The sequence below is a fragment of the Equus asinus genome, chromosome 26, assembly GCF_041296235.1.
Source record: "Equus asinus isolate D_3611 breed Donkey chromosome 26, EquAss-T2T_v2, whole genome shotgun sequence".
Taxonomy (NCBI): Eukaryota; Metazoa; Chordata; class Mammalia; order Perissodactyla; family Equidae; genus Equus; species Equus asinus.
The window spans coordinates 42,244,050-42,268,037 of record NC_091815.1 but is presented as its reverse complement, the minus strand read 5'-3'; the positions used below and the strand labels follow the sequence as shown (position 1 = coordinate 42,268,037).

Sequence of the window (23,988 nt, the reverse complement as noted above, 5' to 3'; positions counted from 1 at the left end):
ATATGTGTGCATATACACATATGTGTACAGCAACACCTCCAGTTCCAATCTGTGGCTCCTCATATTTTTTATGTCCCTTCTTCAATAGTGAGAATCCTGGTACCCCAAAATCAACATTAATTTGCTGGATCCTAAAAATACCTCTAAAATAGTTTCAGAGGTGCTTTTCTCAAACCACTACAAGAAACAAATCTGAAGAGATTTCAGGATTTGTTTGCTGTTCCCCTTCTGCCACCAAGACATGGTAAATCACACAAATGGATGATTTATTTTACAGGGACAAAAATATAGCCAGATGTTCCCACTTGTTGATCTCAGGGGAAGCTGGGTTGGCTCAGGCATTAGGGGCACTGGGTCTGTGCTGAGGGTTTCAACTCCCACCCAAAGGTGCAGGGACATGGACCATTGAGAAAGATGCAGCAAATGGGGAGCCCAAAAAGGTGGCCCAGGTCTTTCCAATGGAGTTTGGAGGACTGGAAAGGCACAGACCAATACAGGGGTATTGCGCCAGGACTCAAAAGGACGTGAGATGTCTGGAGGGCAAGGGAGAGCCCCAGGTGAGCTGGCACTAAGAATGGGTGGAATGTATGGCTGGTTCACTCAGGCTGGTTCCAAGGATAGCTGTGTTGAGAGGGGTAGGGAAAGGTAAGTCACACAAGTGGAAACCTGGCAAGATGGGGATGAAGTTCAATGGGAAGCAGATGCTTAAATACCCTGTTTGTGCACTGAATTGTGTGTCATTACCTCCTACTCCCTATCCACACATTGAAGCCCTAACCACCATTGTGACTGTATTTGGAGATAGGGCCTTTAGGGAGGTAATTAATGTTAAATGAAGTTACAAGGGTGGGCTGTAATTCCACAGGACTGGCGTCCTTATATGAAAAGGAAGAGACAGCAGAGATTGCTCTCTTCCGATGCAAGTGCACAGAGGAGAGGCCATGCAAGGACACAGAAGGTGGCTATCTACAAGCCAGGAAGAGAGGTCTTGCCAGAAACCAACCCTGACAGCACAGTGATGTTGGATGTCCAGCCTCCAGAACTGGGTTTAAGCCACTAAGCCTGTGGTATGTTGTTATGGCAGACCAAGCAGACTAATAAATACCCGCCATCATTATCTGGGTTGAGGATAGTTTTGTAAATCAGGGTCAACCTGTGCAACTATTTTGGAAGGCAAACAGCCCACTTGCATTAAGAACCACTATGACATTGATGGTGGTTGAGCCTTCAATTTCAGGCATGGTGATTTTCCTTAAAGAATTAATGAAAGCAAAGCAGAAATCTACATATATCGAGAGGCTGAAATCCAAAATATACACAAGATGCCCATTTGCATGGAGTTAAATTCTTGATTACAGAGGAACTTCGCCTTAAGTTTCGCTAGAGCCATTCAAAGGAATAATAAGGCATTAATGATAATTAAGATGACTACGTAGCACCATGGAAGAATAATTTCTAGGTGTGGCTCAAGAAGTAGAATACAAATATTCTATTGTAACTGTGTAAAGCATGGTGGATGTGGGAAACCATAACAAAGTGTAAAGGTGAAAACAGTTGTATTAGGGTCATGGAATTATGGCTACATTTATTTTTGTTTTTGAATTCCATTAAAAATTCTTTATTTACAGGGCTTTTATAATAAAATTCATTTTTCACCATTTTGAAAAGAATTCTCCCAATTATGGAAAACTTGAAAAATACAGACTTGAAGGGGGAAAATCTCCCAGGTTCCCAACTCACAAGAACTTTTACTTTTGACATCTCAGTATATGTATGTATATCCTTCCAGTCATTTTTCTGGGTATAAGATTTTGGTATGTATATGTTTGGTGCATGTAAAGTTAGCATTCTCATCGTAAGTGTGTGTGGTGAGTATCCTGAATAAGTGAATGAATATTTGAACGACTGAGTGAGTTGTGGGAAGAAATTGTGGACCTTCTTCATTCAGACAGCTGGTGTAACAAGATGGACTGGTATGTTTCTGACGTGGAGAAAGGACCTCCATTCTGCCTTCTGAGCCCAAGGAAAAGTCAAGGCTCAAGCTGCTCCCTCGCGCCTGTGAGGCTCCTGGGACAGGCCACAGTTGAGAGCAGTGGGATTCTGCAGTGCAGCCACTTCAGGAAGCTTGAGCACAATTCGTGCTTGACGCATCCTGGCCCCTGTTCCTCAAGGTGAGGCCTACAGATCACCTGCTCCACAATCACTCGTGGCCTTGGTGTAGACTCTGGAACCGCCTCAGACCGACCAAAGGAGAATCTCGGGTCTAACACCCCCCACCCTCAGGTGGTTTCCATTTACAGCAGAAGCGGAGATCCACCGCCCTCGGAAGTGCTGGGCTCGGTCTTTCCCGAGTCTGCGGAAGTCCAAAGAACGGGGCTAGTGGAACCAGGGGTCAGTCCAGACTAATACGGCCTGAAGCTCCCACGACTGCGGAGTCCCTCTGCAGGAAGAATTCGCAACTGCTCAGATAAGCCAGGTGCCTGGCCCTGGAAGGGGCGCGGGCGAGCGAAGGACCGCGGAGCTTCAGCTGCTTCAACTTCACGCGAGTCCATGAAGCCCGACCTCAGAGCACACGGCCCAGGACTCCCAGCCGTGAGAACGCGGGTTACGGAAAGCACAGTTCCCAGAAGGCCCGGTGACACGGCCGGCTGCCTGGCCCCAGCCGGCTGCCTGGCCCCAGCCTCGAGCTACCAAGAGAGACCTCCGCAGAGCCGGGCTCCCGAGAGACGGCCGCGCGCGACGCGGGCAGCTGTGAGGGAGCCCGTCCCGGCCCGCACGGCCTCCGGAAGTGCGGGCGGGGCGGGGCTCCTGCGGCAGGAGCTTCCGGCTTCCGGTAGCGGCTCTGCTTCGGGAGTGAGGCTCTGGGACAGATGAGCCTCAGTTTTCCCGGCCTCTCGCCAGGGCCCTTGGGACCGGAGCGGTCTCTCCGGCTGTTCCTGCCTGGGAGTCTGTGCTCTAGCGGTTCCTACGCCTTTTCAGAGACGCTTGCCCTGAAGCCCTGGCTTTAAGGTGCCACCCCCCACACCCGCTGCTTCCCCAATAACGCTGGCGTCCCCCCTGTCTCCTCCTCTAGTCTGGTTTACCTTGTTTACCTTCTGATCACCTGGGTGCCTGTCCCGGCCCACTGCCTTGAAACAGCCATGAGGCCAGAGGCATCTTCTGTGCCGTTCACGCTTGTTTAACTCTGGCTTGGGCTCTTAATATCCTTCAAAGGGGAGAATACATAAATTAATCCCTCTTGGACAGCAAAGTCTAGAGCCTTCCCTTAAAGACCTGCTCTCCAAAAGCAAAAATGACTTGGGCGTGAGTGGGCGGCAGAGGCATGCAGAGCAGCCTGGGAAGGCAGGAAGGCCTCCGAGCAGAAATCTGACTTGCTGGGTTCAGAGGTGGGTGAGAGGGAACAGCATGTAGGTGGCTGGTCTGCTCTTGGCCTCTCCTGAAGACAGCTAGAAGCTTTGACCTCTTTCTCTATTTGTGACTGTGTAAGCTATATAAATATATACTATGTGCCAGTATAAAATACGGGTGTATTCGGATGCACAGGCGCTCTTCAGAAAAGGGTCTCTTTCGTTTTCTCATTTAATAGGAATGATGGTTTTGTGAGTGATGCAAACAATGGGTGTTTTACACTCGCTTTATACTTTGCAGCATGCTTTGGTATTCCATGAGCTCATTTAATTATCACTGCACCCCCAGGAGCAGGTAATTTATCAGTTGTGTTTCCTTAATTGGGGTTGAATTTTCTGTTACTTGCAATGAGGCTAAGCAAAAAGGGAATTCATTGGCTTGTGTAACTGAGAAGCCCAGCTGACTTGGTATTTCCCTTCCTTGCTTTATTTCTTCTCCATTACACTTACTGTGTAATGTGCCTATAACTTATTCATTTCTCTTTATTTTCCATCTCTTCCACCCAAATGTAAGCTCCTGAGGCCAGGAAGTTTCATGGGTTTTATTGCCTGGTGTATCATCCCAGCATCTGGAGTTGTGCCTGGCCTTTAGTTGTTGCTCAATAAGTAGTTGCTGCCTGAGAGAATTAGAAACATACTGGGAAACCAGAGGTGACTTAATTCTCCAGTCTCTATGCATCTCCCACCCAAGGTGCATGTTCTTGGCTGCCAGTCACTGGAAATCCAACTCAAAATTGTGGATGTCTTGAGGATACTTTTTATTTTCCATAACAGGAAGACCAGAAGGTGAGCTCCAAGGTGGGGCCACTGGGGCTCTGCTTGAATTCTAGATGACTCGGCTCTGCTGTCTTCTTTGAGTTGACTTTTTCCTCAGGATGGTTTCCCTCATAGTTTAGAGATATGCTTCCTTGTTCATGTCCAGAGGAAGACAGAGTCTCTCCTTAGCAAAGAATGAGACGTTCCCCTTTGTCTCATTGAACCTACATAAGCCACAGTTTCACCCCTGGACACCACAGCCTTGCTCTGATTGGCTGCAGCCTGGGTCCCTGAACCAGTCATTCACCAGAAAGATGGTGTTGCCGTGACTAGCTTGACCCAAGGAGGAGACCTGGTAAATGGGGAGTCACTTTTACTGAGTCACTCGGCTGCATGGGAGGGAGAAAGGGGGTCAGAGAGGGCGCTCCCTGCCCTCAGAGTGTGCTGAGAGTGCTAGACTTTAAGCCAAAAAGCAGACAAATAATGATTGTCATATGTATTACAAAGTTTGGAAAGGGTTCCCTGAGGCAGAGTTCATGGGTCTGAGATGGGAGGATATGTGGGCATTAACCAATTGACAGAGGGAGGGAGTGGTTCCTAAGAGCAGCAGAAAGGGTCTTTCCACAGGGCCTGAGAAGGGCGGCACGTTGTATTTAGCGCTGGGACCCTCATGCTACAGAGGATACAAGAGTCAGCCTCATCATCCCCACCCCAAAGATTTGGACTCATTTGTTCTGGTGCAAGGCCCAGGAATCTGCATTTATAATCAGCACCCTGGTGCTTCTGTTGACAAAAGCCATGGATCCCACTGTGAGAGACACTAGTTCAGAAAAACAAGTAAGGTCTAGGTGGCTGGCACACAGAGATCTGGGGTAGACTGAGACCCAAAGGTGGGTGGATGCCCAATCTTCCAGCACCTTCTCTGCCAGAGTCAGGATTTTCTCTTCATCTGAGGAGTGGTAGGAAGCCACTGGAGAGGGTGAAGCAGGACTGACTCAACTGTATTTCTATTAAAAAAGACACTCTCCCAGAGTGCATGAGTTACTATTGCTGTGTAACAAACCACCCTAACACTTCACAGAACACAGCACTACAATTTGTTTGGCTCACAGATTCAGGGGCTCAGTAATTTGGAAAGGGCACAACAGGGATGGTTTGTCTCTGCTCCACCGTGTTTGAGGCCTCAGCTGGGCACTTGAAGGCTGAGGTAGGTTGAAAACTGAGGGTCTGGAGTCATCTGAAGACTTGTTCACTTACATGCCTGATGAACCTGGGGGCCTCAGAGACTGGGACTGCTGACTGGAACCCCTAAGCAGAGCCTGTGTGGCTTGGGCATCCTCACAGTAGGGCGGCCTCACGGTAGCTGGACTTCCCACATGGCGTCTCAGGGCTCCAAGTATAAGTGTTCCAGTGAGCATGGTGTAAACCGCATGGCCTCTTCTGACCTAGCCTCAGAACTCTACCCCATTCTTCACCTTAACCTCTGTTCACCCCCTTCAGTTTTCCTTGTTGATCTTTTAGTGTCAATAATTAAGACCTATCAGCAACTGTCCAAGTCTGTGAGGTCCTTGAGAGTCAGGAGTGCATTCGTCCCACGGTTTTCCTGACACCCTTCTGGTAGGGACTTTCACCTCGTTCCTGGTTTAGGGCAGAAGCGATACTGTGGGCACTGCTCCATGGCTCCCAACTGCCTGCTGTATTCCTCTTTCTATCATTGCAGGGGAAGGAGGGGGAGGGGCAGAGAGGGCAGGCAGGAGCTTGTACAACTCCATTTCCCAGAAATCTGGCATTTTCACAGGACGGCAAGAGTGTGTGGTTGGGTTCCATTTTTACTGAACAGAATTGCAATAGAAGAGTCTTAACATTTTTTCCAAACATAATGTTCTATGATAAGAATGATATTCCTAGAGAGCCTGAAATATGCACAACCAGCATTGCATATTTGCTACACTAGACTTAGGGGGAGGAGCCTGTCATGCCATTTACCTAAAGAAGCTGATCTTCCCAGTACATCTGGTTTCCTTGGGGACAAGAAGCTACACAAGGGGAAGCATGGGGGGCGGGGCATGTGCAATAAAAGAGGGAGGACAGAACAACTGATCAAAGGACCAAGGCTACTGAGCTTCCCTTTCAGTGCAGCCACTGGCCAGCTACACATGGCAAATGAGCACTTGAGATGTGGCTACAGAGAATTAAGATATGCTGCAAATGTGAAATACACACTGGAGTTCAAAGACGTAGTGTACGGAAAGAAAGGAAAACGTCTCAGTGATTTTTATATTGACAACATGTCAAAATGGTAACATTTGGGATACATAGAGACCAGTAGTGAATTAACTTCACCTGTTTCTGCTTGCCTTTTTCAATAGGACTGTTACAGTATTTAAGTTTACTGATGCAGCTTGTACTGTTTCTATTGGAGAGAGCTGCAAGGCACTATTTACTGATTTTCTTAAGTGGCATTTAAATGACTCTGAAATTATTCCAAAAAAGAGGAGGCACTCCACAGGCATACTGAGGAACAGTATTGGAAGACTATTTGCAACATGGTTCCCCCAAGGGAGAAATTTCAAGTTAACTGGAAACTTACATCCCAGCATTGTGATTAGGAAAATCAGACTAATTGATATAACCCTAACTGATGGTTGGTGACCGAAACCAGCCAATACACTTCAAATATGGGTTCTAATGAGGGTAGCAAGTCACTGTTTAAGAGCTGTGGTTGTCGGGGGACTGCTGGTAGTGGACTCAGAGTTCGATGAAATACTATGGACCTTTAAGTTAAATTAGATTTTAACAAAAGCTTATTAAACACCAGGATGAAGAATCAAGAGAAGAAAAATGTTCAAGAGAAGATTAACTTGTACATTTCTCAAGAGAGAGAAATCTTGCAAAACATAAGGTTCCATGTGGAGGTGCTATTGCTCATAAGATGGTGGCTTAACAAAGGGAAAAATCTTCCTCTTTTTGTGAAACAGCAACATCTGTGTTCTTAATGCCTGTGAGTCCTGCAGAGAAACTGATAGCAAGCAGAGCAGCAAAAGCCATCTCAGAATCCAGAAGACTCCACAGAAGTGGCTTTACATTTCAAGTCTTCCTATACAAATCTTTTCAATTCCATTGCATATAAAGGTTGATTTATTGCAAAATAACGCAGATAATTTAAAATGTTTATAGTACACGGATATTCTTGTCTCATGGAATTCAAAACTGTGAGACTGGTTGCCATGTATCTTGATCAAACAATTTACACACAAATCAGGAAACTTTGCACTGAGACAGTTGAGTATCCATGCTGATTCCATAAGGATGTGCTCGTGTCTGGAGCACTCTGCCATACTGTTTGTAGGGACTATCAGAGTCAGCTTGCACCGTTGATAAGCACTTCTCCCCTGCTAAGAATGTAATGTGCAATAATGATAAATTCTGGCTGCATTTGGTTCTTTTATATGAAAGGCATTTGTTGGGTTTCTCACCACTCTGAAAATCTCTGGTTGGGAATATGGTCAATCCTTGGACAGAATTCCCCAGATCCACTACATTTCCTCCATTTCTCTCTCTGTAGGATCTATGACATAGCATTCATGGGCACTCATGGCTAAAGTTTCCCCACATTGATTGCACATGTCCCTACTGTTTGGATGACCTGATATTCAGGGATGGACGACCTGGAGCTCAGTATCCCCACCATCATTTTCCTCACTGTGAACTCTGAGGGGGTCTGAGGAGTATGTTGACTGTGAAAGCTTGTGTATAAAAATGTTTCTGTTGCTTCTCATGAGTATCATCGGGTCAAGTCTAGTAAGGAATGAGCTATGGCTTAAGGCTTTCCTGTGTCCCTGCACACGTGGAATGGGTCTACCCAGTGTGAGTTCTCTGGTGCTTGGTGAGGGAGGAGCTGTGTGTGAAGGCTTTCCCACAGTCCCTGCATTCATACGGCTTCTCTCCCGTGTGGATCCTCCGGTGCTGAGTCAGGTGGGTGCTCTGCCGGAAGGATTTTCCACAGTCCTGACATTCGTAGGGCTTTTCCCCCGTGTGTGTCCTTTCGTGCTGGCTGAGTGATGAGCTGTGACTGAAGGATTTCCCACATTCATTACACCCATAGGGCTTTTCCTTGGTGTGAATCCTCTGGTGCTCTATGAGAAGGGAGCTCTGGCTGAAGGCTCTGCCACACTCAGTACACTCATAGGGCTTTTCTCCTGTGTGGATCCTCTGATGCTGAATGAGGGGGGCGAGCTGGCTGAAGGCTCTGCTGCAGGTGTTACACTTGTAGGGCTTCTCACCGGTGTGGATCCGCTGGTGCTTAGTTAGGGAGGAGCTGTGGCTGAAGGCCTTGCCACAGTCGCCACACTCATAGGGCTTCTCCCCAGTGTGGATTCTCTGGTGCTGGGTGAGGTGTGTGCTCTGCCGGAAGGCCTTCCCGCACTGACTGCACTCATAGGGCTTCTCGCCCGTGTGCGTCCGCTCGTGCTGGCTGAGTGACGAGCTATGACTGAAAGTCTTCCCACACTCATTGCACCCATAGGGTTTCTCTCCTGTGTGAATTCTTCGATGCTCCGTCAAGAGTGTGCTCTGGCTGAAGGCTTTCCCACACTCATTGCACTCATAGGGCTTCTCTCCCGTGTGCGTCCTCTGATGCTGAATCAGCGGTGTGATCTGGGTGAAGGCTTTGCCACACTCATGGCACTCATAGGGCTTCTCCCCGGTGTGGATGCGCTGGTGTTTGGTCAAGGAGGAGCTGTGGCTGAAGGCCTTGCCACACTCCCCACACTGATAGGGCTTCTCCCCAGTGTGGATTCGCAGGTGCTGTGTGAGGTGGATGCTCTGCCGGAAGGCCTTCCCACATTCACTGCACTCATAGGGTTTCTCACCCGTGTGTGTCCGCTCGTGCTGGCTGAAGGAAGACCTAAAACTGAAGGATTTCCCACATTCACTGCACTCGTAGGGCTTCTCGCCAGTATGAGTCCTCTGGTGCTGGATCAGTGGGGCGATCTGGTTGAAGGTCCTCCCACACTGACTGCACTTGTAAGGTTTCTCGCCAGTGTGGATTCTCTGGTGTTTGGTCAGTGCCGAGCTGTTTCGGAAACCTTTTCCACACTCGTGACATTCGTAAGGTCTCTCTCCTGTGTGTGTTCGGTGGTGTTCAATGAGTGCTGAGCTGTGACTAAAGGCCTTTCCACATTCCTGACATTTGTAGGGTTTCTCTTTTGCATAGGTTTTCTGTTGGGAATTTAACTTGGAGTCCAGATTCTCCCTCTTTCCATGTGTCCCCCACATGTGGGGGCCTCGTCTTTCAGGGGTCATTGGCTGAATGCCGAGACCAGGGCCCAGACCTCTGTTTTCCCCAAGCCCATTCCCCACCTGCTGCTCCTGAATGAGTGTCTTCTCCAGTGTGAAGGCCACCTGTAGCACACGGGCATCTAGGTTCCTGTGACTCCGCTCCCAGTGGCCGTTGGCATCTCCCTGCTCAGGGCACCACAGATTGTCCCACAGGAACCTTTCTACCAGGACACTGTTAGGTACTTCTTCAGTGATGTCTTGTCTTGGAACTGACGGTTTGGTTTGGGGTCTAGTTTCCAAGTCTGAAAGAAACAAAAAACAGAATGTCCCTTAATCCCTGTTCTGGGGGAAGAGTTTGTGGTGGGTGGGCAGATGGAAGGATAAAACTGATGGTTTTGAAAGGTTCGAGGCACAAGTGGCTTTGACCATTTAAAAACATGGTTTTGCACATCAGGGAAAGAAGAGGAGAGGGAGGGGAGGCACAGGGAATAACCAGGGGTGGGTGAGCTGTATGGGGGTAGGTGTAGGGTTTGCGAGAGGAGCAGAGAACATGAAGGTGGAGAGAGGGTGCTGAGGAGAGAGTGAGCATTCGGAGAAACTGTCGACAGATGCCCCAGGCTTGGGAAGAGCAGGGCGATGGCCAGGCTTGGGCTAAAGCCACCTCCACAGTGCCAGGTGGTGATGGGAGGAAAAGCCACCACCTGGGGAGGGACCACCCAGCCAGCCCTCCCCCTGCTCAGGTCCAGGTTCTTCTCAGCATCCTCTCACTGCTGTGCCTCTTCACCCAGACTTAAAGAAACCCATCAGCTCCCCTAGCCTGAGAACAGCTGAGATGCCCAGCACTAGGAGGATGGATAGATGACCTGTGGGGTGTCAGAGGACTTGGATCTGATTTATTTTGTCTGTCTCACTAAGTGGGGCTCCCCAAGGGTGGGGGCTTCTTTCCACCTTGGTCACCATCGTACCCCCAGCCCCCAGCAGAGGTCAGCAGACATGCTGAATGAACGAACAAATACACTCCCTCTACCTCCTTCCTGGCAGGAGGGCCTCTGTGGCCTGGTACCCAGCCCTCTCTGCACAGCCATGCCTCAGGACCCACAACCCCCACCCTGACACTGGATTGGCCTAAGGGAGTGATGTGGGCGCCTTTCCTATTTATGTTCCAATCTAGTGAAAAGTTAAGAAGGAAAAAATAGGTCAAGTTAGGTATGGTTGACAGAATAGTGGCTCCCAAAGATGCCCACATCCTAATCCCTGATCCTATGAACATGCTGTTACCTTACATGCTGAGGAAGAATTAAGGTTGCTACTCAGGTGACATTAGCTAATCATCTGAGATTACCCTGGATTAGCGGGCTGGGTCTAACATAATTACAAGTGTTCCTAAATGTGAGAGAGAGGCATGGGGGTCAGAGTGACACATGAGAGATAATGTGACCAGCCATTGCTGACTCTGAAGATGGACAAGGCCATGAGTCAAGGGATGTGGGCAGCTTCCAGAAGCTGGAAAATGAAAGGAAGTGGACTCTCCCCAGACTCTCCAGAAGGAGCACTGCCCTGCGGACACTGTGACTGGAGCTCAGTGAGACCCAGGATGGACTTCTGACCTCTAGGACCGTAAGCTGAGCCGAGTTGCTTTAAGCCACTAAGTTTATGGTAATTTGTCACAGCAGCAATAGCAAGCCAATATACTGGGTAAGGGCTGGTTATTATTTGAGGCTGGGGAGACCCTAGGAGCCCCTGCCACACACTAACCATCCTTCTTGGGCCCTGGCAATGGGCCGCCACTTAACCAGGGTCAGGGCCTGACGCCAGAGGGCAACTGCCTGCCAGAGTGCTGGGACCCCCACTTCCTGCAGAGTTGCCTATGGTCTCAGGAGCTGGACAAGAGGTATGAAGAGCAGAACTGCCTGGCCCACCTACAGGCACAGGGCAGAGCCCAGCTGGGATCCACCAACCCACAGATGCATGAGTCATAAGTGAGTCTTTGGTCTAAACCACTGAGGCTGGAGTGTTTGTTACATGGCCAGAGCTGACTGCTGCACCACCCCAGGGCCTTTGCACTTTGGTTTCCTCTGCCTGGAATTCTGTTCTCCTGCCTGGTTTCATGGCAGCACTGTTCTTGGGTTCAGGCTTCACCTCACATGTCATCCCTTGGGGAGGCGAGCCCCTGTCTCTCTGCTCAGGTCCCCCCAACCCTGGTCTCCACCTTAGCACCTGCTTTCATTTTCTTAGCCTTCATCACAATCTGTGCTCACTGTGTTCACTGTTATTACTTTAGCTAGTATTGTGCACCCCTTTCCCACACCAAGAATGTAAATTCAGTGACAACAGGCACTCATCTCACTCACAGCAGGATAGGTATGTGGTGAGTGTTCACTGAAAGTCACTTTGCTGTGAAGAATCCAAGAGCAGATACGGGGAGAACCTGGGCTGGGTGGGCTCCTCGGCCTCAAGGCCCTCACCTCACCTGGGCACACACCTTGGGGAAGGCCCTCGTCCACTGCCCACGGCTCTGTCACCTGCTCCAGCAGGGAGATGATGTCCAGCTTCGGGAGCCAGTGTCCTGCTCGGGGGAGACCCGCGAAGTGAGTGCTTCTGTCCAGGACCCTTCCAGCCCTCTGCCCACTCCACCCTCAGTCTCCCAGGACCCAAGGGCTAGGGGTTCTGAGAGGCCACATCTGTTATGGTAACAGCCCCTGACATTCCTTAGGGACTTGCTCTCCCCACTCTGAGTCCCTGACGCCACCCCTGACCCCAGGGTGGATATGTGGCCCAGTCCCAGCCAATCAGAGCTCTGCTTCCTCCCCCAAGTACTGGCAACAATGACCAGCGTGGAGGGGACCTGGTTGTCAAACAAGATAACCCAGGCACTTTTTATGGGGGCCCGGGACACAGACCCTGCCTCTTCTGCTGCTCTTGGACCCAGGAGAGGCACCCTGGCAGCTGTCCTGTCACCTGCAGAGGGGCCATCTGTGAATGGAGGCAGAAGGAGGGGCTCTTGAGAGCATCATGGATGACCAGGCCTCCCTGGGATTCTGTGGTCACCGGGCCCAGGACATCCCTCTGACCCCATGACTTTCTGCTTCTGGCATTTTTAGGTGGGATCTATAACATCCTAACTGATATTCCCTAAAATGGATCCTTGAAGTCCAAGACACACCCCACATATTCGCTTTTAAGGCCTAGACCAACCCCCACTTTTACCCCAGGAGAATCAGAACCTGTGCCGGGGGCAGACCATCAGGGGAACGGGTGTGGCCTCACCCACGGAGACCAGGAGCCCAAAGGTCTCCAGCATCACATCGCGGTACAGGGTCCTCTGGGCGGGCTCCAGCTGCCCCCACTCCTCCCGGGTGAAGTCCACAACCACGTCCTCAAAGGTCACTTGCTCCTGAAACATCACACACAAGTGCCCTCAGCCAGGCCAAGCTGGCACTGGCTGCTGGTGGGAGAAGCTGGTGAATGGGGATGTCGGCCAAGCTGGATGGGAGGGGGTTTTCCCGGGTCTGGTGATTTGGGCCAGGTTTTTCCTGTGGGGCTTGGGGGCTCTGGAGGAAGGGGAGATCTTAGGATGTAAGAGGACACACCCTGTCTTCCAGCAATTTGGCTGGAAAAAAGTCTCTTGAAATAAGGAATGCTGCTGAGGAGTCAACAATGAAAGGGAGGACAGTCCTGGGCATGTTGGGGTCACCAGGAACTGTGCTTGCCTGAGAGGTCCCTGGGAGTGGCAGTGGGGGCAGGGAACACCTGGAAAACTGTCAGGTTGGATCCCTGCCTCAGCCTTGTGGCCGAAATAACATCCTGATGGATCCAAGACAAAAGATGAATAACACAAAGCCCTTGTGAAAAAGGCAATTAAAGAAAAAATACTGGGGTATAGATGATCTTTCTAATCATGAGATGAAACCTAGATGTTCCCCTCCTTCTCTATTAGTTATCTATTGATAACGTAACAAATTACCCCAGAGTTGGTGTCTTAAAGCAACACCTGTTTACCATCTCAGTTCTGCAGGTCAGAACTCCAACAAGGCGCAGCTGAGCCCTCTGCTCGGGTCTCATGGGGCCAAAATCAAGTCTCAGCCAGATTGTGTTCCTGGCTGGAAGCTCTGGGGAAAAACTGCTCCCTGACTCATTCTTGCTGACGGAAATCAGTTCCTTGAGGCTGTAGGACGTGGTCCCCGTTTTCCTGCAAGCTGTTGGTTAGAGGTCATTCTGAGCTCCTAGAAGCCGCCCCCTCCATGACAGCTTATAACATGGATATCTGCTTTCTTCTTGACAAGCTGAATGCGTATCTCCAACCTCCTCTCCCGCAACCAGCCAGGCAACCTGTTTTAAAACCAACCTGTTTTAAAAGGGCTCATGTGATTAGGTCAGGTCCACTCGGACTACCTCCCTTTCTTCAGGCCAATTGTGTACATGACATGACACAGTCAAGGGAGTGCCATCTCATCCTATTAACAGGTTCCGGGGACTATGCAGGGCATGCACACTGAGGGGGAGCAGGAAATCTGGGGGCATCTTAGAATTCTGATTACCACATTTCTCTCCAAGAAAGAGTTGAGATATTCAACTAGTAAAAGCACATGCACTGCCAAACCACCATGAACAAATCTGAAGAACAGATGGCCAACTGGAAAACATATGCACAACATGTGATGAATCTAGGGCACTAATTTCTTTCCTTAATGCATAAAAAGCTCCTACAAATCAACAAGACAGAGGCCAACCACAGCAATCAAATGATGAGCGGCAGACCAGAGCCAGGAGGAAGCCCATGTCCTCAGGGAAAGGAAGGAAGCTCCTACCTGCTGCCTACGCTGGAGGTGCCTCCTTCATCTGTATGACCTGCCCAGTCTCCACTGGCACCTGGGTTTGTGTCTGGATTCAGCAGGGAGGGGATGGTGGCCCCTGTGTCTGGCCAACTGGGAGTAAAGATGGTACAGGCTACTGTGTACTGAGCACGTCTGATAGGCTAAGCACTGGGGTACAGCAGCTAAGGATTATTAGAGGGGGCTAAGCTTCACCAATCATAAGAATATATGCAAGAAAATGACAATAACAAAAACCCATGTGGTGGGCAGGGAAAGAGGAGCTCAAAAACCAGCTCAGCTTAAAACCAAGTCCTAATATAGAAAAGAAGGAGCCTAGATTAGTTAGGAGGAAGAAGATTGCTCAGATAACAGACTGGTGAAAACTTTAGCCACGAGGGGAAAATCTACCATATCCTGGAATATATTCTAGAAGAGTTACAGAAGATTTAAAAACTGACCCAGTAAAACCACCTCCCATGTCACCGATGCCAGGCCCTGGAACAATACTTCATCCCATTTAATCTCCGCAGCAACCTTGTGAGAGGTCCGCGCTGCTGAGAGCCCATTTCACCGAAGCTGGGGGAGCTTACGTGTCTTGCCCAAAGTTATACAGCCAGCAGGCAGCAAGTCCAAGGGTTGCCTCTGCATGACTGTATTAAGAATCTGTTCCCTATATAAATTAAATTTAAGCATATGAAGACCCATGTATAAGTAGCAAGTCAGTGTGGTTGTGGGGGAATTTCAAATCAGTGGGCAAGCTGGGTCATCTGGCTATTTAGGGGAAAAAAATCAATTGATCCCTACCTCACAATATAAATAAATTTCAGAAATCTTAAAGAGCTGAAAGTAAAAAGGAAATAAATTGGAGAAGTATAAGCCATTAGTTTAATAACCCTGGGACAGAGAAAGTCCTCACAGATAAGACATGGAACACTAAAAGTCACAAAGAAGAAAAATGAGTGTAGCAGGCAGAATACTGTCTCCCTAAAGATATTCACGTCCTAATCCCTGGATTACATGGCAAGATGGGATTAAGGTTGCTAATCAGCTGATCGTAAAGTAAGGAGATTATCCTGGAATATCCTGTTGGCCCAACATAATCACAGGGGCAGAAGAAGATAGAAAAGTCAGTGTCACTGTAATGAGATGTGAGGAAGACTCAACTGGCCAGTGTTGGCTTTGAAGATGGAAGGAGGACAGGAGCCCAGCAACGCGAGTGGCCTCTAGATGCTAGAAAAGGCAAGGAAGCGGATCCTCCCGTGGAGCCACCAGAAGGAACACAGCCCTGCTGACACCTTGATTTCAGTGCAGAGAGACTCATTTCAGATTTCTGACCTCAAGAACTATAAAATAATGAACGTGTGTAGTTTTAAGCTACTAACTTTGTTGGGATTTGTTACAAAATCAATAGCAAAATAATACATTGAGCCATCAGAATTCATGACTTCTGCATGATAAAAGTCATTGCAAGCCACTTAAAGGACCCATGAGAGCAAATTAAGTATTTGCAACATAAATGAAAAGGATTGGTGGCCTTGTAAAGAGCTGGCAAACCAGTAAGTAAAGGCAAGTAGGAGGACAGAGACCCCAGCCCTTCAGAGAGGAGGAGGGGTGCGGACACAGGCAGGAAGTACTGTCACAATTGACTGTTCTTTCTAAATGCCTACATTTGTTTCTCCAGCAATTCCACTCCCCATCCCTGCTCCCCACAAGAACCTGGCTCCCCTGTGCATCGTTTACACCTACTGGGCAGGCTGGACGCCACCGGGAGGGGAGAAGACAGACTAGCCCTGTTCACCCTCCAGGAGAAACCCACCCAGTACACGACAGGGTAGACTGAGACCCACAGCTGGGAAAAGCCTTCCAGACAGAGAAATCCTGAATTGTGGGAATCCCCTGCACAAAATGAAGCAAAGCTCTATTCCCATCTGTCAGAAAAAAACGCACATAAACAGAGGGGAAATGAGGCGCATGGTGGTGACACCAGGAGCAGCTTTAGAGGGAAGCCTGGAGACTTTCTAAGAGTGGCCTGACTTTTTTTTTTTTTTAAAGATTGGCACCTGGGCTAACAACTGTTGCCAATCTTTTTTTTTTTTTCCTGCTTTATCTCCCCAAACCCCCCCTGTACATAGTTGTATATCTTAGTTGCAGGTCCTTCTAGTTGTGGGATGTGGGACGCTGCCTCAACATGGCCTGACGAGTGGTGCCATGTCGGTGCCCAGGATCCGAACCCTGGGCTGCTGCAGCAGAGCGTGCGAACTTAACCACTCGGCCACGGAGCTGGCCCCAACCTGACATTTTTATAATGAGAACATCACTATGTGTATTGTGTGGCCTTCAACAGTAAGTCAGCCAACTCATCAAGCTAGAAATCACCAGAGAAAATTTCAGGTTTTTGACACAACATTAAGAACTTTAAATTTCTGAACCTTAAAAAAACAAACTCAGAGCAAACACATAGATGGTGCCTGGGCCGTGCCGGCACCGCATGAAGACACACACGGATTGCTCACTTAACATCCCCACGCCCTGGGGATCATGTCTACCCACTGTTCACCCCGGGATGTCAAGCAAGTTGCCCCAAATCAGCCACCGAGGACAGGGCTGCGCCATGATCCCCACCTGGGTCCTCTGGGCTGGGCCAACTCCCTGAAAAGTGAGGGAGAAAAGCAGGCCCGGGGCTGGAACGGGGTTCCAGGCCTGGGGGCCAGGCGGGGAGCTCGGTGCCCCACCTGGTTCCTCCTGGACAAACAGGGGACCCCTTAGATGTCACGGTGGCGTCGGCTGGGGCCGCCTCAGCTGGTATGTCGGCTGGCGTCGGCCGCTCGCTCACACTGTGCCCTGGTGCCTGAGCACAAACAGGGGCTGGGAGAGAGCAGGAGTGAGGACGCAGGTAGGGGTCTCGGCAGCAGGACCCCCGGGGCTGTTTCCTAGACTTTACTTTCCGACATTCAGAAATCAGAAGGGCCAGGACGCAGCAGGATGTGTGCTGAGCACGGGGCCCTCCTACAGCCAGAGGGTCTGAGCTCAGGGGCATCCTGAGCTCAGGCCTGGCTCAGCCACTCCCAGCCAGGGCCTTGGGGATGAGTGCCTCTGTGCCTTGGTTTCCACCTCCTTCCCACCTCATGGGGCTAATGTGGGGGCTGAAGAGGGTGACACGTGTCCAGCACTGACCACAGGGTTCGGAACATTCATCGTTCCAGCCATTCACTGAGCACCTACTGTGTGCTGGCCTTTGCAGGTGGCAAGAATGGCCAGAACTGCTTCCCAAGGCCCCGGCCCCATGCAGCTGGCCTAGGAGGCCTTGCTCTCAGTCTTTCTGCTACAAGTGCCTTCCCTTCATGGAAAGCGCCTGGCGTGGTCCCACCTCTGGGCCTTTGTTCATGCTGTTTCCTCTGCCCAGAACATTCTTTCTGTGCCTCGACCTCACTCCCTCCCCTCCTGCAGGTCTCAGGGAGGCCTCCCGGGCTGTGCTGGTCAATGCCTGATCCCCAAGCCCACCCTCTTCTGGGCCTCATTTCCCTGCACAACACTTGGAATATTTACTTTCCTCATAGGGACTGGGAGCCCCACAGGGATGGCGAATTCTGCTCATGCTGTCTGTTTCCGCACCCACAGTGCCTGCGGCAGTGTCTGGTCCCTGGCAGTTGCTCAGTACCTGTCTGCCAAGTGAATGGCTAAAAAGAGTGAGCTGGGAGTACTGACCTAGAACCCTGTGTTGAGCAAGTGCCAGGCACATCAGTGGATGGATGAGCGATGTCTGCCAGGGCAGCATGGGGCAGCTGGGGGAATCTGAGAGGTCCTCTCAGAGGTGAGGTGTGAGAGCTGGAGGAGGATGTGGAAGTGGCTAAAGCACAGTCCTGGCAGGGGGCAGACTTAGGGCAAAGGCCCTAAGGCCAGAAGGAGCCTGGTGGGGACCCAGGTCAGGGCCTGAGAGATCCAAGTGTGAGGGTGGCAGTATACTCACCCGGGCCCCGGCAGCAAGGAGCCCAGCGGTCATTCCCTCCTCCTCTGGCCTGTTACAGGAACAGCCGGCTCCTCTGCAGGAAGTTGTGGGGAGAAAAGGAAGTGAGAGACTGGGCAGGCACCTGTGGTGACCAGAACCCCCTGCCCTGGAACCCCTGTGCAGGCAGGAGGAGCTGTGGCTCCAGCAGCCTGGAGTCCAGCACCCAGGCCAAACCTTGCAGCAGTGAAACCTCAGTGGGGCACTTTCCAAGCGCCTGCATCTGCCCAGTACCATTCCACATGCTATTCCAGGCACTGTTGAAGGATGATCTCAAACTTTCCCACCCTATTCTGCAGAGAGGGAAACTGACAGCCAGGGGGCAAAGGGCACAACCGTGGCTGCACAGATGATCGCCAGAGTGAGGGCTATTTCTGCGACTATGACAGAAAGCCAGACAGTTCTGGGGTTCCTGGACACGGTTTGGTGTGCCTCAGTTTCTCTCTCCCATAAAAAGAGGGTGGTGACCCAACATGAAGACGACGGGCACTGAAGGGTGAAAAGGGCAAATGGAGCTGGGCGGCGTCCCCGAGAGGCGCCTGTGCGGGAGGGAAGCCTGGGCTTCCGGTAGCAGCTCCGGAGCACCCTGCACGCACATCCCTGGCAGGCTGCCCACCACCGAATAGGCCGAAGGAAGGAGGGTCCCCAGGTCTCGGGGCCTGCGCAATCCCCAATTCTGCCCGGCGCGCTGTGCCCGCTGTCTTCACTGCAGTTTCCAGCTGGGAGTCATCTCGTTCAGCGATGTGCTTATGGGTTTCTTTCCTTTTTTTTGTGTGCTGCTTTTTCTCCCCAAATCCCCCCAGTACATAGCTGCATATTCTAGTTGTGAGTGCCTCTGGTTGTGTTATGTGGGACTCCGCCTCAGCGTGGCCTGACCAGCGGTGCCATGTTCGTGCCCAGGATGCGAACCAGGGAAACCCTGGGCCGCCAAAGCGGAGCACCCAAACTTAACCACTGGGCCACAGGGCCCACGCACTTATGGGTTTATCATTTCCCCACCCACCTGTGGGCTCCGGGAGCGGACACAATATTGGGATATCCACAGAGGCTCTGGGGCATAAGACAGGCCCTAGCCCCCAGAACATCTGAATACGTGTTTGTTGAATTAATGAAGGAGCCTGGATGCCGGACACGCAGTCAGTGCTCAACAAAAGCTTAATATATAATCAGTCTGTTTTCTGGGTCCTAGGGAACTGGAATTAAAATCTTGTGCTTTTGGTCTTCCTCACCTTCATCCTTTAGGGACAGAAGCCCGCTTCAGGAAGGTGAGGCTCAAGAGATGACTCCGTGGTGGGGCATCGGCCTTCCCCACCCTCCAAACCCTGGACATCCCACCAAAGCAGGGGAGGGATGCAGGTCAGGCTGGCTCCAGTCTCTGAAGAGTCTGGCTGGTTGTTTCTCCGACTGTGCCTCCAAGCCGGGAGACCCTGACCCCTTCTGCCAAAGCCAGGACCCCAACCCGCCCCAACCCTCCTCTCAGACTCTACGAACCCCTAAACCCGAGCCCCGCCCACTAGGACCCGCCCCCACCACCTCCAAGGCGACCCGGCCGGGCCTAAAGCAGCAAAGGGGACTCGACACGGACGCGCGCAGCTGGGTACACACCCTGGCCGGGGTCCCAGGGAAGACCCCGGATGCCACACCCGCTCGGCCTCCCGCGGTCTGGCTGCTCCAAGCCTACTTACCCGCAGGACAGCAGGACAAAGGCCGTGGCCGCCACAAGCCAGCACTGCGCCTGCGCAGGCAGGCGTCGAACTACATCTCCCAGAGGGCCGCGCGCTCCCTTCCGGTTATTCGGGGGCTCGCCCCGCCCCTACCTGGGACTCTCGAGCCGCAGCGGCAAGGGTCGGAATCCGAGCGTGGCCTCGCGGCCTCCCGCCAGGCTCAGCTTCCCCGCTCCATCAGGGTTTCACTCACCTGCTAGTTGGCAGCACAAAGACTGCGGCCGCCATCAACCTGGGCTGCGCTTGCGCGTGCCGAACTACATCTCCCAGAAGGCAGCGCGCGCTTCCGTGCTCGCCCCGCCCTCCCCTGGGTCCGAGGCTGCTAGGCTCGGATCCGAGCTCGGCCCTTAGATCCCGCCGGCGTCACCCCAGCTCGTCGCCCCGAAACCCTCCCACGCCGCACTCCCTCGTCTAACGAGAGGATGAAGGCCACGTCCGCCGCTGGCCGGACTGCGCCTGCGCGGAGGGCGCCGAACTACAACTCCCAGAGGGCCACGTGCGGTTCCCGTGTGCCTCTGCCCCCGTTATTCGGGACAGGAGTCCGAGTGTGGACGCCTGTGCTTGTCACTTACGTAAATATTCGCTGCCCGCTGCTTGAGAGGCCTTGCGAACGTCGCCCCCGCGCTCTTAAGGCGGGTGACTGACTGGGGAGCTAATTTAGAGCGGCCATGAGTGCAGGAGGATGTGGAGCATGGCGGTGGGCAGATCCTGGGGAGAGCCTCCCAGACAGAGGACAGCACAGCTAGTGCGCGGTGCGCGAGACCTGGGGTTGTGGGAGCATGGCAGCGCCGGTGAGGAGGATGCTGTGAGCGTCCAGGTGAGTTCTCTGGAACAGCTCACACTGCTCTCATATTGAAAACTATACTGCAACTTTATTGTTGTAAAACAAACCCGTATTTACAAAAAACACCAAGAAATTTAAAACAAAAGCATTCACTAAGATTCCAAACACAGGAGCCGTTTTCATTCTGCCACACTGACCCAGTTTTGGACACTTCCCAGGATTCAGTACAGCCTTATAAGAAACCACACTTTTAACTTTTAAAAACTACTTTACATGTTGCTGGGTAATTGCCAAAATTGTGCATTTGAATAGCAGCATAATATTCAAAACTGAGGTGCCCTCCGTGACTGAATTTGTTGTCTGAACGTTGACTGAGGCCTGCCAGGCGCTAGGCCCGCGCTCCAGAGCAAGCAGTGCACGAGGTGTGGACATTGACCACCTGGAATGTGTGTCCTGGAGCTGGACTCACTTTCACCCATGTCCTGGAACATCCATAGAGCAGTGAGTAGAAAGAGTCTAAGAAAACCAAGGCTGAGCCGTGTGCGTTTGCCCTTTTAAAAAAGGACTGGCGGATTCCACTCAGGGCTTGCGTGCTGGCTTTAAAGCTGAGAAAAAGTTCCAAGACTTGGGCATTTTTTTCTTTGGGGGAAACAATTATTTCTTTGAAACAACTCCAACTCTGAAAACAGCAGAAAAGATAATAAGAATTCTCATGTTAAGAAAAAACCTAGCTGGTTACATTTTCTTTACACACATAGACACTTGTAAGGTTTGGCTAGTTCACACGTGAGTGAAAGACTTTAAATTTCCCTTAAACAAGTCCCAAACCCGTGGTGGTTATGAAGCGATCAGATGCATGGCTCACAGTTGGAACGCGCTACTGTAGACAGAGCAAAGGCAGGCCTGCTGGCTGTTCTTTAAAGGGGTCCTGTACCAGACCCAAAAGGCCGGAGGGCCCACATTTGTGACTGTTGTACTGAAAGTCCACCTGCTCTTCTCTCTGCTGCAGGAAGAAGGCTTTAAAATATACACAAAATGTCAACGATCAGTCCCCTCACCCTCAAACTCAAAGGCAACTAAATAGTTAACTTTTTTTTCGAACTTCTTCAACAAAATGTGTGCTCTTTCCTCCCTAGTTTCCTTTTAATGGATCAAATGGTGTGAACACACTGCTCATGATGAAAGCTTTTTCCCAGAAGGTCTGGGTGGAGTCTTGGGTGTGAGCTGCTGGTGGTGCCGCTCAGGAGGCTGCAGCCCAGTCCTGACGGCACCTGCCCAGCTCCCTCTGTTACCTTCCTCTGGCCTTCTAATACTTGAATGAGATGACCCCAAGCTGGGCTCTTTCTAAAGGGGTAGAAGCTAATGGCTCCAGCCAGCTGGTACCTTGTGGACAGGTAAGCCCATGTCCCAGGTCTGGATTTCTCAAAAGAAGCCAAAAATCTGGATTTGTGTTTGAAATCTCTTGACTTTTAAAAGCTTGCAGGGAATTCAAAGGTTTTAAAAACACTCTGCCAGGGGCCAGCCTGGTGGCATACTGGTTAAGTTCCTGCGCTCTGCTTTGGCAGCCTAGGGTTTGTGGGTTTGGATCCTGGGTGCAGACCTACATACTGCTCAAGCCATGCTGTGCTGGCCTCCCACATACAAAATACAGGCAGATTGGCATGGATGTTAGTTCAGGGCCAATCTTCCTCCAATCAATCAATCAATCAATGAACACTCTGCCAGTCAAATAAGATGAGCTGAAGGCTACATCTGTACTGTCCTCACCCCTCCAGACCATGGTGTAACTACTGGCTGGGCCCTTCTCAGCCCAAGTGCAGCGTCCTCCAAGCACAGAGGCCACCTCCGTGTGGCCAAGACAGGACCCCACCATGAGCAGCTGCATTACAAATCAGTGTAGTTTTCAAGGAGTTCTACAATCATATCATGAATAGCACAACTGCATTACATGGCCTTTTTGTTAAAAAAGTTAATTTTGGGGCTGGCCCGGTGGTGTAGTGGTTAAGTTCACATACTCCGCTTCAGTGGCCTGGGGTTCGTGGGTTCGGATCCTGGGCATGGACCTAGCACCACTCATCAAGCCATGCTGAGGCAGTGTCCCACAGAAGAAATAGAAGGACCTACAACTAGGATACACAACAATGTACTGGCGCTTTGGGGAGAAAAATTTTAAAGAAATAAAATTTTTAAAGTTAATTTTTTTGATATATACATTAAATATACTACAACGTTTATACAGCCCTTTGGATACATTTCTTCCTTTTTAAAAAATCATTTCGGGAACCTCAAAAGCTAGCAGTGCCCAGCCCTCCTCCGACCCCAGAGGCCCTGGCTGGGCTGGGGAGGAGGGTGGCCCGCGTGGCTCAGGTCCTCCGGAGCACCCAGGACCGGGCCCAGCAGCTGCTCTGTGACAGGGGCCAGAGGACAGACAAGGGGGCTGGGAAGCGTCCCGCTGGGAGGTAGCTGGGGTCTTGCAGGGGATGCTGGCCGAGGAAGGCAGAGGGCGAGGCAAGGCTGCGTGCAGTGGGCAGAAGAGAAGGGGCTGCAGCTCTATCCCACAGCGGCTTGGGCAGCATCTTGGGACGGGGCAGGCTGGGCGGAGAACTCAACTTGGCGGTTTCCGTGAATCGGAGCAGCTGCGGGATTCGCAGCAGCGGCTCTCCAGGCCCGGGACCTTGAGCCACATCCTCTCCTCCATCAGCCAAGGCACAGAGCGGTGAGGATGGCCTGCATGGCGCGGCCACCGCCTCCTCGGAGGTCCAAGGACGGCTTCCCTGGCTGGTAACTGCAGCCCTGGACGGGGCGTCGGCAGGGGCGGCAGTCGCCTCCTCATTCATGCGCAGCAGCACCCACCCCTTCCCCCGAGGGCGGCTGCGGCTGGCTCCGGCGCAGCGCAGACTGTTCTGGGCGGAGGAGGGTGTGAGGAGGCCCGGGGTGGAGACCGCAGTGGGCAGAGGCGGCCTCTTCCACCCCAGCGCCGGGCGGTCGGGTTGGGGATGGGCTGTTGAAGCAGGAAGGGGCGCCAAGAGCTGGTCTGCGGGGCTTGATGTCATTTCAATGTCTGTGTTTCCGAGGGACCCTGCCTACTGCGGGCCCGGGATGCGCTGGAGGGGAATGAGCTGGAGTCACAGTTCGCTCAGGGCAGCTGAGACGTCTAGAGGTGAAGAAAAGAAGGAACGGAGAGGAAGACTGGGGGACAGTGCAGAGGAGCAAAGAAATC

General features: G+C 51.5%; 1 protein-coding gene across 11 annotated transcripts; it reads right to left on the bottom strand.

The window, feature by feature from the left end:
* Positions 1-1,551: 1,551 nt before the first annotated feature.
* Positions 1,552-23,016, bottom strand: ZNF135 (zinc finger protein 135). 11 transcript variants are annotated; one of them, XM_070499333.1, is made up of 5 exons: positions 19,946-20,162; positions 18,225-18,297; positions 12,668-12,837; positions 11,914-12,009; positions 1,552-9,745 (listed from the first exon to the last, which is right to left on the bottom strand). In XM_070499333.1, the coding sequence occupies exon 5, from the start codon at positions 9,465-9,467 to the stop codon at positions 8,022-8,024; it is 1,446 nt and encodes a 481-aa protein (XP_070355434.1). In that variant the 5' UTR covers positions 9,468-9,745; positions 11,914-12,009; positions 12,668-12,837; positions 18,225-18,297; positions 19,946-20,162; the 3' UTR covers positions 1,552-8,021. The 11 variants fall into 11 exon arrangements, with proteins under 11 accessions (XP_070355434.1, XP_014721067.1, XP_070355433.1 ...); XM_014865581.3 differs by having other exon boundaries at positions 11,926-12,009; XM_070499332.1 differs by lacking the exon at positions 19,946-20,162 and adding an exon at positions 19,490-19,719.
* Positions 23,017-23,988: the final 972 nt, after the last annotated feature.